This window comes from Ambystoma mexicanum, chromosome 3q, assembly GCF_040938575.1.
Source record: "Ambystoma mexicanum isolate Mex_15411 chromosome 3q, UKY_AmexF1_1, whole genome shotgun sequence".
NCBI classification, from domain to species: Eukaryota; Metazoa; Chordata; class Amphibia; order Caudata; family Ambystomatidae; genus Ambystoma; species Ambystoma mexicanum.
Genome location: NC_090926.1, coordinates 258,110,091 through 258,126,362, shown reverse-complemented (window position 1 = coordinate 258,126,362; position 16,272 = coordinate 258,110,091). Strand labels below are relative to the sequence as shown.

General features: G+C 47.7%; 1 protein-coding gene across 3 annotated transcripts in view; it reads right to left on the bottom strand.

Annotated features, from left to right (window-relative positions):
* Positions 1-16,272, bottom strand: part of TIMELESS (timeless circadian regulator) — a 1,506,051-nt gene that overhangs the window by 284,630 nt on the left and 1,205,149 nt on the right. For all 3 annotated transcript variants that reach the window (XM_069653695.1, XM_069653693.1, XM_069653694.1), the window contains one exon: positions 6,640-6,865. In XM_069653695.1, the coding sequence (XP_069509796.1) occupies positions 6,640-6,865 (226 nt within the window). The remainder of the gene's footprint in view (positions 1-6,639; positions 6,866-16,272) is intronic.

The window sequence follows — 16,272 nt, the reverse complement described above, 5'->3', positions numbered from 1 at the left end:
GCCGTTGGTAAAGGAACCCTTCCTTCTCTTCTGGGCAGAGCTGGAAGAGCTCGGATGCCCTGGAAATCATGGCATGAAAGGTTCCAATCTCGTCGGGTGAGGACGCCCAAGCAGGGGGCGACGGGGGACACGTCCCGCCGTCGCCTCCGTCATCTGTACCTGTCGTAGCCGTGTCCGTGCCTGTATCATCCCCGTGGGTAGTAGACCGGGGGAAGGCAGAGCAGGCCGCAGAGGTGGCGTAGGATGCGTCGTCGTCCTCTTATGCGGTGGATTTCCGTGGGTCCTGGCTCCGGGTCCCCAGTCGGGTCTGGCTCAGGTACCTCCGTCGGGGGGAGGGGCAACCCTGTCCTTATCTCCGAGCATTTCTGACGTTTCTAAGAAGTCACACTACCAGCTGCACCTCCTCAGAGGTATCCTTCCTTTCCTCTCCTTGCCCCAGAAGCTCACTGTCTCCAGAGCCCTGGCTCTCTCGAAGCTGGACTACTGTAACAGCCTCTACCTAAATCTGCCTGCCTCTACTCTCCGCAACTCATCCAGAACAGAACTGTGAGACTTGTCCTTGGCCTCAAGCCCCGGGACCGTATCTCTCCAGGACTGAAATCGCTACACTGGCTCCCTGTGGCTGCGAGGATTAAGTTCAAAACCCTCTGCATTGTCCACAAGGCCTTCTGGGGCCAAAATACCTTCAACTCTCCCTTCCTAAATATTTTCCTTCTCGAGCACTTCGCTCATCCGCCTCCAACTCCCTCAGGGTCAGCCGCTTCTCTAAGCAACGAGTTGGTGGGAGATCTCTCTCCGCTGCAGGGGCCTCCCTCTGGAACAGCCTTCCTGCCTCCCTAAAACTTGAGGAGAACCATCTCCGGTTCCGGAAGCGCCTCAAAACCCTCCTCTTTGCTTCTGCTTTCTCACCCCCTCTCCCCTGCTAAATCACTGAAATTGTACTAAATCAGCAACTGGGCCACTCACCAATCTCGGTCCTTGGCCCAGCCACTCACCCCTGCACTGCCTTCCCGGCAACCCCTGCACTGCGGGACTGTCTCTGTATCCCTACAGCCCCTCTTCCCAGCACTTGTCTGCACTTGCCACCAGCTGGCCCTTATTATTTATCTTGTTCGTTACTAACCGTGTACTGCACTTTCCCCTCTCCCTTTCCCCCTTGCACTTTTCCCGTCCCCTTAACCTTGCACTTGCGTGATCTGAATGACACCTGGCCTAGTAGGATCGTTGTCCGTCTCCCTTTGTTCCCCCCTCCCTGCCTCGTCGCGCCTTGAAACACTAGTGTATAGGCGCATTACAAATGCCATGCCATATATCATATCATATCAAGGACTGAATCGCTGACAAAATGGCCGCGCAAGTGTCCTGCGGCGCCGGAAACGACGGGCGTGAGGGCTCTTGAGGAACCTCGTCGGCGACACCATCGCTCTCGTCGTCGCCCTCGTCGGGATACCTCCCGATGGGTTGGGCCTCTTCCACGACTTCGATGTACTCTTCTTCAGAGGTCATGTCCGTATCCACGATGGCCACCTGCCCCTCCCCCACCTTTTCCAACCAGGACTTCGTGGGGGTCTTCTCAATGGGCCTGAAAGACTACTCCCTCCGCGGTGACAGGGAGACTGGGTCCTAAGGTCGCCTCCATAGGCTGAGCCAGGGCCGCTGCGACATCCTCAATCGAGGTCTTAGCAGGGTGAATTAAGGCCATCGTCACTTTCTGTACGCCTGGGGCCTTCACCTTGGGGGGAGGGTCCGAGCCTCGCTCCCCCTCTGCTGACATCTTCGAGATCGACCGGGGCCTCTCCAGAAGCTTTGCCGGGTTCTCGGACTTCCTCTTACCCAAGCCAGAGTGTCGGCTCGTGGTTGATGGCGGCGGGGAGGATGCGCCCTGCCTGGCAGCCAAGGAGCCAGACCGTTCGGCGCTCCCGGTGCCCGCGGACTCGCGGTGCTTGGCCTTTTGTTGGGCCCCCGTCTCGGGGCGCCCTCACAGGACTTGGAAGACTGCTCGGACTTTTTTCTTCTTCTCGCCTGACGGGCTCTTCCCTTCCAGCCAGTTGGCGAGACGGAGGTGGCGATCCTTCATGGTCCGCTCCGACATGTTCCCACAAAACGCACAGTCCTTCTCCGTGTGCGTCTTGTCCTCATGGAGACAGTAGAGGCATAACAAATGCTCGTCCTCCTTGAAAAAATTCTGAAGTTGGCATCCAGGGCAGGTCCTGAACAGCTTCCCGGGCGTCGAGCTTCCTTTCTCCTGGCCCATGTCCGGGGTAGGCCTCGGAACTTCTGGAATCCTCCAAAAGCGTAACTCGACGAAATCTTCACCCTTGAGGGGCGTAGAAAACTCCGAAACTGATCCCCGTTGATCGGATGTAGAAACGGTGGAGCTTGAGGCTGTATTTAGCTGAAAAATGAGAAAAATCTCCTGAAAAAGCGCGAAAACGCAGCAAAAGCTCGAGAGCTGCAGCACGAGGACTCCCAACACTTGAACGTGCGGTAAAAATCTGAGGATGGCTGCCAGAGGCGGGGCTTAGGGAGAGGGTAGTCATTGGCTGGGGGCAGTATGACCCAGAGACCAGTGATTGGTTACTACTAAGAAAGACAGATCAGAAACAAAACTGATGCTGATTTTTTTCTATACCGAGGATTCCCGGCCTGACAACGGGGAATATTCATGAGCATGTGAATCCATGCCAGACCCCATGCTGGAGAAATGGGAATACGTGGACCCTGGATCTCCCGAGGTGAGCTGCAACTACCGCCATGAGCTTGGTCAAGACCCTTGGGGCAGAGGTTAGACCAAAGGGAAGCACCTTGAACTGGTAGTGCACATCCTCCTTTGGTGAACCTTAGGCACTTCCTGTGCTTTCGATGGATAAGCACAAGGAAATAAGCGCCCTGTAGGTTTATCGACACCAGCCAGTCCTGTAGTTCGAACACGTGGAGAATCTCTCTCAATGTCACTATCCTGAATTTCTCTTCCCTCAAGAACCTGTTCAAGACCCTGAGGTCCAGAATGGGATGGAGACGTCCTCCCTTCTTGGGTACCGGGAATACCAATCCGATCCTCTCTGCTCGGGAGGTACTTCTTCCATGGCACCCTTCAACAACAGGTAACTCAGTTCTTCCTGGAGCTCCTGTCCCGGTTGGATTGGAGGTGGGGGCGGTTTGTCTGGTGTTTCTTTTACAAAAGGGCAGACAATAACCCCACTGAATTAGCTGTAGAGCCCATGCATCGGATAAAGGTCCTTGCCACTGGAGCAAATGCCCCATCAACAGTCCTCCAACCGGTCTGCTGTGAGAGGGGAAAATCAAAGCAGCTTCGGAAGCTGGTTCAACCCAGCTGACGCTGCCTGTTGACCTCTAGAAGCCACTCTACCCATTTGGGAGCGCAAGTAAAGCTTCTGCCCTTGCCTGGCCAGTGGGAGCTGTGCTCTCCTGCCGTACGGAGCATATCTCCTGTAGCCCTGTACCCTTGAGGCTGAGCTAAATGCAGGTTTGGCCGGATGCGCAGCTAGGCCCAAGGATTTGGCAGCAATATTGGATACCATACATTTCTCTAAGGAATCCTCAGCTTTCTGACCGAAAAGAAGATCGCCCTCTATAGGCATGTCCAGAAGCCTGACTTGGACATTGGTTCAAAAGCCAAAGGTTTTTAAATAGGCCTGGCTTCTTAGTGTTATGGCTGATGCCACAGATCGCCCCAAACAGTCGGGTTGTCCAGGCCCATTCACAGCAACTGTCTGGCCACCTCTTTCCCATCCTCCACTAGCTGTAGGAAGCCTTCGCGTATTCCTCCGTCAGAGACGTAGTGAGCAGCATTTTCAACTGCTGTCTATAGACTGAAGGAGTACTTGGCAAAACTGCTTGCCAAATTTGAAGCTTTTAGGGCCATGCTACCTGAAGTGAATGCTTTATTCGCTAAGGCATCTAATTTTTTGCTTCCCTGGCAGAGTGGATGTAGAAGATGCAGGTCTAGAAGAGACCGTAGCAGCCTGCTTAACAAGCCACTCTGGGGAAGGGTGAGCGGAGAGGTATGAAGGGTCTCCTCTAGCCGGCCTGTATTTCCCAGAAATGGTGGAGCTGATGGGAGGAATGGAAGAAGGGTTTTGCCACATAATTGCTAAAGGATCAGCAATGGCAGGGTTTAAAGTCAGATCACGTTCTGTTGTAAGGCCTTCATCTAAAATATCAGTAAGGTCATAACCTTGTACAGGTGCCACTGATGAATGCGATCCCAGGGTGTCAATAACACTTTCTACCAGAGCCCCGAATTTAGAAGAATTATGAAGATAGGGCTGGGATTGCTGAAATGCGAGGTCTGGTGAGGTGTCCATACCGCTGGCGTCCTGGAGGCCTTGAGCCAGCTGCAAAAGCAGATTGTGGTCGTCAAAATAATCAGCCCCTCCTGAACCCAAGTAGATCGGGTAGACATCCCCCTGGTCATCAGCGTCATGACTGCCGAAGATACTTCCGGGGTTGTGGAATTAATGTTTTTTCGACAACCATCGACGTGGAGAGTTTGTCTCTCAGTGCTGATATGGTGGATGCCAGTGTCAATTGGGATTAAGACGCCGTAGCGTCAACATTCTTGGATGCACAGGGTTGACCCGGCATCCATTGGATATCTTTCGGTGTCGAAAGATTTATTGGCGCTGACATTGTCTGTACTAGGGCACTAGAGGGGTCAGGTATACAGAGAGACGCTCTTTGCTCTGAAGCCTGCTGCGTAGGGTGGTTAGCCGCGCTGACTGCAGCATGCTTTCTGAACATGTCAAGCATCGAGGATTTCAAATCCTCTCACTCTTGGTGGGTGATAGGCCCAGCTGACGGCTTACCCTTTTTCCGCCGACGACTCAGAGTCCCGATGGTGGCAGTGACGCCTTTTCTTCTTTCGGGACGTGGAAGAGTGGCTCCTTGAGTGGGACTGTTTCTTCTACCACCTATGTTCTTTCTCAGGGGTGTGCCCCTGAGTTCCTGCCTCTGAAGACCGAACCGTCGACCGTGACAGTGGTTTTGAAGGCGGTCGACCCAGAGCACATTTTGCAGCTCGATTGCGAAAGGATTTGGTGTGCATTTTGGCACACAATGGACAAGTCAGTTCGGTGACCCGTGCCGAGGCACCAGAGACAACTCGTGTGGGTCTGCGATGGACATCTTGGTGCCACAATGGGAACACCGTCTGAAACCTGATAACCGAGCGACAGACATCTTGCGTTGAGGAAATTGAAAACAATACCATGTTTTCTGATGAAAACTTCGAGAGAGTCGAAGCTCTGTGTTCCCAAGCAGCGTGTTAGCACGTGGAAAAAAGGAACTGAGGTTGGGGCATAGTGACGTGGTATTTATACCACGCTTGACGTCCTGTCCAGAGCCGACGACCAGACGCCGAGCAAGACGGAGGACTGTCGACGACTGGGTCAAGATCCACTACGCCCCCTGTCAAAAATGTTCTAAGCTGGAGGGAATATCTAGCAGATGAGGAATCTGTGGGAGAAAGGCAATCCATTGAAACGCACATCACCAAGAAGACTCAAACACTAAGGTACAAAGTTGCATTCTCTGCAAAGTTCATCCATCACCGCAAATTCCAGAAGAGTCGTCAAAGTTCTGCTCAACTTCCACCAGTAAGGTGGCAACCAAGTCCTAGATGTCAACTTGGCCCCATTAAAGACATCCAGCATGCTGCACCATGACCCCTCACAGGATTAAGAGAATTCAACCATATCACCTTCATGCTTTCAAGCCTGTATCACCTACAACACAGTTACAACCACAACACCACTCTACCTGGTTGATAAACCAACTATTGATGGTTGCCGATGCACCACCAGAAGCCATCATATTGCCAGACTGGAAACTAAAAACTGCAAGAGGAAACAGACAAAGCTAGAAAACAGGCCTTTTCCCGGTACTGTTTCCGGAAAAACATACCATTGCATCTGACCCTTCAGGAAGTACTTGAAGATCTTCTCTAAGAACTTCTTGCAATTGTTCCACTCAACCCTAACTCTCCTCCCACTAAAGCTCCCCCAATCATCAGAGCCATCCCAGCAAGTGCTGCACTCTATCTGTAACCAAGCCCCCCCGCCCCACCCCACGCCGCCCACTGGGTGCGCCCTTCAGGTACAACTCTCAGTTGCTTCACAGCTAGGTTATGCTTTGTAAATCTCATGCATACAGACCCATACACATTTCACAGTATTACACCTACCTTTTAGAGGACAGATCATTCTCAATAGCAGGAGTCTCAAGATCTCCCCAAAAATGCAACATTGCAGACCCGAGGCACACATTTCCAAGACAGATAATGGATATCCCCAAAAGTGAGCAGTTAATGCTGTTTTTCCTCCCAGAGAACAAACGCTGGGTCTGCTGGAGACGCAGTATGGGGGTTGATAAAATGATATCCTGGAATGGCAAGTCGGTGGGGACAAATGATTTGAGGAGAAAGAATCACAGGCCATGTATGATAATTTGCTAACACTGAGGTCAAACCCTGAATACAACAGTTGGTGGGAAGGTGGAAGCAAGCCGGCTTCAATGGAAACAATATGCTTTCCCTCATTGTAAGTGGCACTAAAGGGTCTTTGTTGATCCGGGGACTGTCTCCCCATACCTGGCCCCTCCAACCCAAGTCCTCCTTACCTTCTTGCTGCACAATGTGCAATAATTTCTTTGTTTTTCCATCTAGCTCCACAGTGCAAGTGTTGGTTATCATGGAAAGATTCCTTTTTCTACGCTGTCTCTGGCCATCTTTGTTCCTTTCTTTATCCACCTCCTCTTCACTCTCGTCTTCCTCTTGCTCGTCCTCGTCTTCCCCGGACTCATCCTCTTCATTAATGCCGAGGTCACGGAGGAACTCTTCTTCACTCTACAAAAAGAAAACATCAGGGAACGATCAGGACTTACCGCATGCAAATGCCTCATCTAGAGGCTAAACTCACTTGACGCACAGAAAGGCTTGTAAACAAAATGTGGGGAGGATTCACCAGAAAGACTTGTCAGCCTCCTCGATTGAAGGCAAAGCAACAAAAGATAGCCTTGAGAAGTATTCACCATAAGATAGCCTTGCACAAGAAGGATGTGCCAAAAGACAAGGCAACATTTGTTGCCCCAGGAACAAGAAAGCAGATTATCACCATTGTAAATCATACACTAGCATTCAAGTGTGAAACCATTACAGAAACACTTGCAGATGTTCAATCTAAAAACCAGATGTCTGACCACAGATCTAGGTTGTTCTCCATCTGGGGTCTTGCGTGGACTCTCGTGCTTGTGAATATTCCCCGTCATCAGGCTGGCAATACTCAGCAAAAAAGAAAGCAGTTTATTTTAATCTAAAACTGCTCATCTCCTCTATAGCCTATCAGTGTCCTTTGGGTCATACTGCAGGGCTCACAGAAGCAATCCACTTACCCCGGGAACAGGCTCACCTCAAACAAAGATGTTGCATAGCCCCGCTTGACCGACCCAGGACTCCTCCTTGGAATCCCTATCGATAGTAACATTTTGAAAAGGTGTGGTTAGACCACCACGTAGCAGCCCTGCAGCTGTCGAGCAGGGGAACACTAGAGAGAAATGCAGTCATCGCTGCAATGGCTCTGGTGGAGTGGGATCTCGGCCGGCCTGTAAATGACCTGTTGGCCATAGAGCCACCTAGCGATGGAAGCCTTAGACAGGGCCTTCTCATTTCGCACAGGTCCAAAACTGATGAAAAGCTGAGAAGTCTTTTAAAAGTCCTTTGTGCATGCCATGTAAAACCTCAGGGCATGCGCAACATCCAGCGAATGCAACGCCCTTTCAGCAGGCGAAGAAGGATTCACAAAGAAAACTGGCAGAGCCAAAGGCTTACGGAACCTTCGGCATGAAGGATGAGTGGAAGGTCAAATACGAAGGCTTACCAGAGGGCCTGTATCTCCGTACCTGCTGAGCTGAGATGATCGCCACCAGGAAGACAGTTTTCCATGACAGAAACTTCAAAGGGGGCATGATGCATTGGTTTAAACAGAGACCCCATCAGTTTACAGTACTACGTTCAGTTCCCACGCTGGTGCTGGAGCTTTTACCGGCAGGAATGTTCCGAAGCGACCCTTGAGGAACTCTTTAACGAGCCTGTGTGACCACAGGGAGAGCCTGCCTGGAGCCCGTGTGTACTGGGATATGGAGGCCAAGTGGACTTTGACAAGACGTATGGACAAGGCCATCCTTGGCCACTTAGAGCAGGTACGGGGGAGCTGCGGGGCAGTCAGCGCATCAGCAAAAACTCCAGCACCTGGCACCACATCGCTTACATTTGTGCCTGAAGCAAGTCAACTAAGAGGGAGCCCTGGCTTTAGCCAGGATCTTCTTGCATTTCAAAGGCAGCGAATAGTGTCCAAATTCCAAGGCTGCAGGAGCCAGGCCGTGAGGTTCAGCAAAGCTGGTTCATGGCGCAGGATTGAACCGCTTTCTCTGGAGAGGAGGATGGGAAGTGGAGGCAGTTGGATGGCCGGAACCACTGACAGATGGAGAAGGTCTGAGTACCAGATTTGCCTTGGCCACGGCAGTGCAATGAGAATCATCCTGCAGTTATGTTACCACGAAAGTCTATGGGCAAGAAAAATCTGCCTGGTGCCCTATATTCATGTACCACAAAACAGACAGACACTATTACAGTTATTTAATTATAACAACTTCTGCCTCTAGGAAAGCCCTACTCATAACTGTATATCCCTGCAAAGAGACTGACTGCCCCTCATGTGGGTATGCTCTCCCTAGTCGACACTGATGTGCCGCCTATCTAGGTTGGGGAATAGACAGAGAAACTATCCCTACCCTCTCTCACTACTTTTAACATCTAAAAATTGGTGCACACTTGTGGAAGTCACAATCACTTTATTTACTTCCTCATAGTGTGTCTGATCAGCTACAATTACCAATTCAAAGCAGCGACAATCTTTCTAGGAGATTGAAGTCGTTATTCAGCCCAAGGGTGGATCTGTTGTATCCACCGTTTTTATCACAGCTTTAATCAGTAGCCTAATATGATATTGTTTATCAGAGCTAGATGAGGAGTGGTCTTTCTCGGGGAGCAGGGCACCACACTGAACGTTAATTGTCGACTGGTTTCTGCAGAATAGGTCTGCTTGTCTGCTTTCTTCAGTATTTCTCCCTTATGTCACTAGACAAGGTTTAGCATACTTATAAAAAAGACAACATATTTAATTATTGTGTCAATCTCCGTCTTCTAATCTGGGAAGAGCGTCTCTTCTTTCTTTCAACGACAGTATCAATCTTGGGTACCCTAAAAATGAATATAAAACCATCACTAAAAAGAATCCTTATATTCATCTCTCTCGGACAACAATTGTGCTTAATTTGTGGCGAATTTACCACTTCTTGAAAGTTATATTGTGTTGACATCATATCTTCTTCCTATCACTTAACTGTGGGCAAACACACACAGCGCTGACTTATCGCTACTGTAGACACCAGATGTAATTTCTGATAATCTAGTCACTTTTTGGTCACATCACCCATCAGTGCTTACCAGATCATGATTTTCTCCTCCTTGTTTGGACTTACCAGTATCCTATCATCTATGTCTCATCTAGATGGTAGGATACTGGTAAGTCTGTCGTCCTTACTTTGCTGGTACCGACCTAAACGCAAAGCAGAAACGTATCCATAGATTACATCATAATGCCAAATGTAATCGCCTCCATTAAGTTAGCAGGTGTGTATACATCTAAACACATGTGCATACGTCCATATGGCGTGTCTCACTCCACCCTCACAACCATTTTATACGGCTTGAGTACGTTCAGCTCCTCTCTTTACTGAAAGTGTGGGATTGCTACTTCCCTGGGTTAGTCCAAATATACTACTTTCTCTGGGATACTTAACTATACTGAATGCCCTGTCTTAACGTGGTTCAGACGCGGCTATTGTGTTAATTGTAACTCTCCTTTTCACATAAAATTGTGTGCCATTCTTCTCTCTCGCATCACTTCTGCGCTTCCCCATTCGATCGAATTGTAAACAGCGTCTGTTCCGGCATGGGCGGAAATATAACGGGTCACGTGACTAAGTAATTGCAAATCACTTGAATTCGATCTCCAGCCTCGGTACAGTGTGCAAGTGTGTAGTCATTGTGGCCGACTATTAGTGCCAGTGACTGCAATTCTTAAATCTACATAACGTCCCCAGTTCTGCCATAGAACACATAACGCAATCTCTTTTTCCGTAACTCCTGCAATGCCTGCTGGGAATTATAGTGTACATTTCAAGAAAGTGTGCACAGACGACTGACAAGCACTCATCAGACACTTAGCCACATGATGTCTCCTATCTCATAGTCCAATTGCATTTTAAGCAGCATTCTGCTGAAATATATTGTGGCATGTCAGACCGTTCACTTGTCAAAAAACCCATGCTACACATCACTCAGATTCGAGTCTCAAACTTCAGCATGATATGCGTGTGTGTAATCATTCTCTAGGTGACTGCTGACGCCAGTAACTTCCATTCTTAGACCTACATAAGGTCTCCAGTTCTGCCATGTAACGCAGTTTCTTCATCCATGACTCCCGCAATGCCTGCTGGGATATGTAGTTGTCTGCATTTCTAGAACGCGTGCGTGGACGGCTGTAAAACACGCCTGAGATACTTGACCAGTTGGTTTATGCCATCTCATGATCCTATTGCATATTAAACTGCATTCTTACCTGCTAAAGTGTTTTGTGGCGTGGCAGACCATTCACTCATCCGACCACTCATACTTCAAAGGAGCATTCTCACGTCTATTAGGTACTCACTCTTGTTGTGATCCCCAACTCTGATGAGGTTAGGTCTAATAGATTATATATAATCTAACTGAGTAATATACTTCGATCTTTATAAAAGCCATGTCACCGGTTAGCTTACGAGATGGTACATCAGCAGGCGAGCTAGTCGCATTGACAACTTAAGCACTAACGTTAGACTCTTATCATAATAGAGTCTGAAGACGATACCGTCTATGGGCGTATGGGTGCCTTTGTGGCTCAGCTGTTGCAGTGCTTGTGCTAGACACTAACAGAGTCCGCCCGTGTCTGGAAATGATGGCCTGGGTCTCAATTCTGTATTGTCTAAGGTTGCCAGGGTTTGCCAGCAGATCTCTTCATTCAAGCCCTATTTATGGCTCTTCAGACAATATATCCAGAGTTGCTCTCTTTTCAGGAGCATTGCTCCACTATTCCCTCATCTTTTTGGTATTTGCACTTTTTCGAGGATGGTACAAAAGATGTCATTTTCAGAGTGTTTTTCCTTAACATACTGTTCTACAAGGGGTGCGGTCACCCGTTTAGTTATAATATTAGATCTATGTTCGCAAATTCTGATCTTTATAGATCTGGGAGTCATCCCAATGTAGTTTTTCTTACATGGGCATTGTATTAAGTATACAACATGAGTTGTATTACAATTTGTCAGAGCTTGTTGTTGCCATGGGGTTTGGCCATCCAATATCTATTTCTGTGGTGCGTTTTGTCAGGGTACATACAGAATACAATCCACATGGGGTATGTCCAGTTGTCTTTGGTAACCCCCAAAGTGTTGTTTGATTCTCATTACCTTTCGGCTCTTCTCTGTATGTATCTATGAGCGAATCGTGTATGTTCCTTCTTCTCTTTACCGCAAACATTGGAAGAATCAGGGTACTGTCTCTGACTTAGAATAGGCCACAACTACTTGACTTCTTTTTTTTATTTTATTCACCACTGGTGAATGACTAAAGACTGCTGTTATCTGGTCATTATTCTGCAATTTCGTCTCATGTTCTTTAAGTGTGATCTCCCTGGGTATATTTCGGGCTCTTTTTCTCGCGTGTCTGATGTTCTTTTCGGGATAGTTTATTTCTCTCAATTTTTCAGTGAGTAGCCTGGTAGTCTTATTCCCTTCTCGTCGTACAGTTTTTTCTAAATCTAAGAAATTGCCCAAATGGCAAATTTTCTTTGAGAGTTCTCTAATAACGAATTTCTGTCTGTGGCTTTTCTGTACACCGTTGTTTCTAGCTGTGCTTCGATTCTCAGACTCTTTAGGTCCAAGAAAGTTGCCAATTTTTAGATATTAGTAAAATTAGTGAGAGAGGATAGGGCTAGTCTCTGTCTATCCCCTAACCTAGATAGGCGGCACATCAACGCTAACTAGGGAAAGCATAGCCATGTGAGGGTCAGTCAGTCTCTTGGCAGGGATATACAGTTATGAGTAGGGCTTTCCTAGAGGAAGAAGTTATAATTAAATAACTCTAATATTGTCTGCATACCATCCTGCAGTGACACCGTCTGAGTGTGTTGATCACATGTAGTAGCAGCGGAATCGGAGGGAAAGCGTATAGAAAGAGACCCTCCCAGGGGAACCTGGCTGAGGATATCTGCTGGCAAACTTCTGACATTTGGAGTTGGCAGCGGTCACAAAGCGATTGATCTGAGGAAGACCCCATTCGATGGAAAGGCGCAACACTTGCGCTTGCTGAAGCTCTCATTCGTGGCAGGACCGCAGCTCACTGAGAGTCCGCAATGGCGTTCTTGATGCCTTTCAGGTGAAAAGGGACGAAAAACATGCACTGAAGATTGGCCTAGTGCCATAGAGACTGGGCTTCCAGCAGGAGAGCGCATCCAGCCCGGTTTCCTGATGTAAAACATGGTGGTGGTGTTGTCTGAAGACCCGCACCACCTTTCCCTGGAGCGGAGGCTGGAAAGACTTGAGGGCCCAGAAGACCGCTACACAGTTTCAGGACGTTTATGTGCAACTCCTTTTACTCCGGGAGCCAGAGGCCTCTGGTGTGAGAATGTCCTGTGTGGGCTCCCCAACCTTCCAGAGGCGTGTCGGTCGTGACAGTAGCCCGGTATAAAGAGATCTGAAAGGGAGCTCCTCGATTGAGGTGTGGACAAACTGACCACCATTGCAGGGTTGGACTGATTGCCCGAATGGGGGCGATTTGGTCGGTCCATATGCCTGTGACTTGCTGCCACTTGGCATCCTGCAAAAAGGGACAAGACGAATGCAGGAAAACATCATATCCAGCAGGACTTGATTGAGCAGACTGTTGCAACGGCCACTGCCGACAGCCGTTGGAACTTTCTCAGGATGGTCTTCACCCTCTCTTCTGATGGAGTCGTCAGACACTAGACTGTGCCGAGTCAGGCGCCCAGAAACATAGCGTTCTGAGATGGCACAACGCAGGACTTCGGACAGTTGACCGAGAAGCCTAGCGACGTCAGAAGTTGGATGTTCTCCGTTGTGTGCTAGGTTGCCAGAGCATGACCGAATGAGCCAATCATCCAGGTAAGGGTAGACGTGGATTCTCCTGCGGCATAGGTGCGCTGCCAGCAGGGCCAATCATTTGGTGAACACATTCAGAGCGGATTTCAGGCTGAAGGAAAGGGTCTTAAACTGGTAATGTCTTCCCTGGATGACAAAATGCAGGAACTTCTGGTGGTTGCAATGAATGGGGATGGGGAAGTACGCGTCCTCCAATTCGAGAGTTGCCGGAAAATCCCTTTCCTCCAGCTGGTCGAGCACGTTCTGCAAAATGACCATCCTGAACTTTTGGGATATGAGGAATGTGTTGAGGTGCCGCAAGTCTAGGATTGGTCGCCACCCTCCTGACGACTTCTTTACCAGAAAATATCTGGAGGACACTCCGGAGCCCCGCATATGCTGAGGGAGTGGTTCTATTGCCACTTTGCAAAGTATGGCTTGGACCTCCTGCAGCTCTTAACGCACAATGGGTGGATTGTGGGGGCACCAGTCTTGAAATTCCAAAGTCTGCCCCTGCTGCAGAACGTCTAGCACTAATTCTGTCTGCCCTCTGGTGCATAAGAGACTTCAAGACAGAGGATAGCCAGACGATGCTCTGAGAAGAGCAACCAACAAAGTGACCACAATATCATGCGAGCGTCGCTTACAAACCAAACCCAAACAAGCAGCACCCACAGTGGTGTATGTTTCCAAATGTTCTACTCAAAGCACTCAGATCAAATGATGCATCTCTAAACACTGGAGGATAGTAACAAGTGATAGAAGAACAAAGGAACTATTTTCTGACCACCTTATTTTTGCATATCAAAGGTGTAACAATCGGAGATCTATTGGTGAATACCAGAGAAGAAAGAACTACGAGAAGCAATAAGCAAGAAACATTTCCTTGCTTAAATTCCGGGAATTGTAATAACACAATTAAAGGCGCATTTGTTTCACACCGTCGCACAGGAGAACAAATTAAACTCAGACACTTTGCCACATATAACACTGAAAACATTGTGTACTGTATAAGATGCCCATGCGGCCTATACTACGTCGGAGAGACAGGAAGGAAAATTTGAATACGCATGAACGAACATAAGTCGTGCATTAGAAATAAAAATGTGACATCAGCAGTAGCAGGACACTTTTCAGAAAAGAACCACAGCGTAGCACAACTTAAATTTTAAGTATTAGAGGTGATCGAAGAACTTGACCGCAGACAAGCCATGAAGAAACTGAGAGGACAATGAGAAGCACACTGGATCAAACAGTGGGCCCTTAATTGTTTTCTGTGATTACGAGTTTTCCTGTGACCATATTTATGATGGACTTAACTCATCTCAATGTGGATGAGGCGAAACATACAATTTGAACTGAAGTCAATACCAATAGCAAAAGTTAGTCTGCACAACCCGACTCATTCTAGTTAATAATGGAGATTCAGCAACACACCCCAAACATGACTCTAGCGAGTCGAGTAACACAAGCCAACACCAGCAAGTACAAGTTAGGCACTGTAGCATAGTGCTAGACGCTATACCGTAACAATATAAATAGGGATCTCGCATACGAAACTTCACCCTACATTGATGTCTGAGATATAGTACACTGAGTTTATTCCCATGATAGATGTCCGCCTAGGATTAACATTACATTAGCACTCAATGATCACACCATGAGATGTCAAATTATAGATGTGCGGCTTACGTAACATTAGAATCGACTTGGATAATTCCATCCATATCAACTGGATTTGCACTGCATTTAATAGGTAGTAACTCCGAGCACACACCAGGTTTGTATGGCGGCAGTCCCCTGACCCAAGATGGCCACCCATGTCCCATACAGATGGCCATCTTGTCAGGCAGACCGCATTACTATTGCTATAGCAACATGGTTCAGATAATGTAGGCAGACACGAAAGTCAGCTCCTTCTCGCTAGACTGCCACCGCGCGCAATCACTGCTTTCATACACGAGAGGTACGTTCAGAATCAGAAGCGAACTTACATGAAGTTCGAATTTGACGATCTAAAGCTTACTAATGTACATATGAGATATAGGACTTCAGCACTGCTCAATCCTATACATGAGATAACAGATGAATTGTAAATGAGACAACACATCCGCATTAACGGCTATATATTGGTACGCTACACTAACTACTTTATCACAACGCACCTAGGGGTGACGTACACGCATGTGGGACCCATTGTGGCGAACAAAAATGTAATAGATGCACACTGCCACCGAAGTGTCTACAATTTATTTCGATCAAAAACATTGTTAATGGTCAATGAAGGAGCTAACAGATGCTCTTTATGTTTATGAGTTTTTCTCATACATGTTCCTTCTGTATGTATGTCTTGTGGGCGCCCCACTTATTGTCATGAATTATCTAAATACCATGTTCACATGGGTTTAATTACATGACTGATGTAAACTTTTTGAATGCCAACCTGAGTTGACACACATTTATGGTCAGTCGCGTTTCCTTTTCTTGGGATGTAATGCATACCTCAATGAACACTATACTTGCATCATATGTACTATTCAAACCATTACCAATTGATTTACCGCTATGATTCTGAATGTGTGTATAACCAACATTAAATTCTGATAGGCGAGAATAAGAGGTCCTAATGAAGGATCTTTGAGTCCGAAATGCATAGGCCATGACTCGCATTTGCAACTAATTTCATACTTATGAAATAAAACCTTGATTTCTTTATATCTGAAACAGTGAATTATTAAGAAGAAAACAAGTTATTTTAATATTGAATTACCTTGATTAAGCAAATAAACCCTTACTGGGTAAGAGGGTGTGCGGCCCACACCGAAGGCTAATTAGCCTAGGTCTTCTCTCTCTGCATACCATTCAGTGCCTTACACGGTGGTACTATACAGTTGGCTGCACCCCATGCACAATCTGGAAAATAATTCTACAGCTTTGAGAATACTTTCTATATATTAAGTACAAACAAAGCGGTGCCCACTCACTAATTTGACAAAC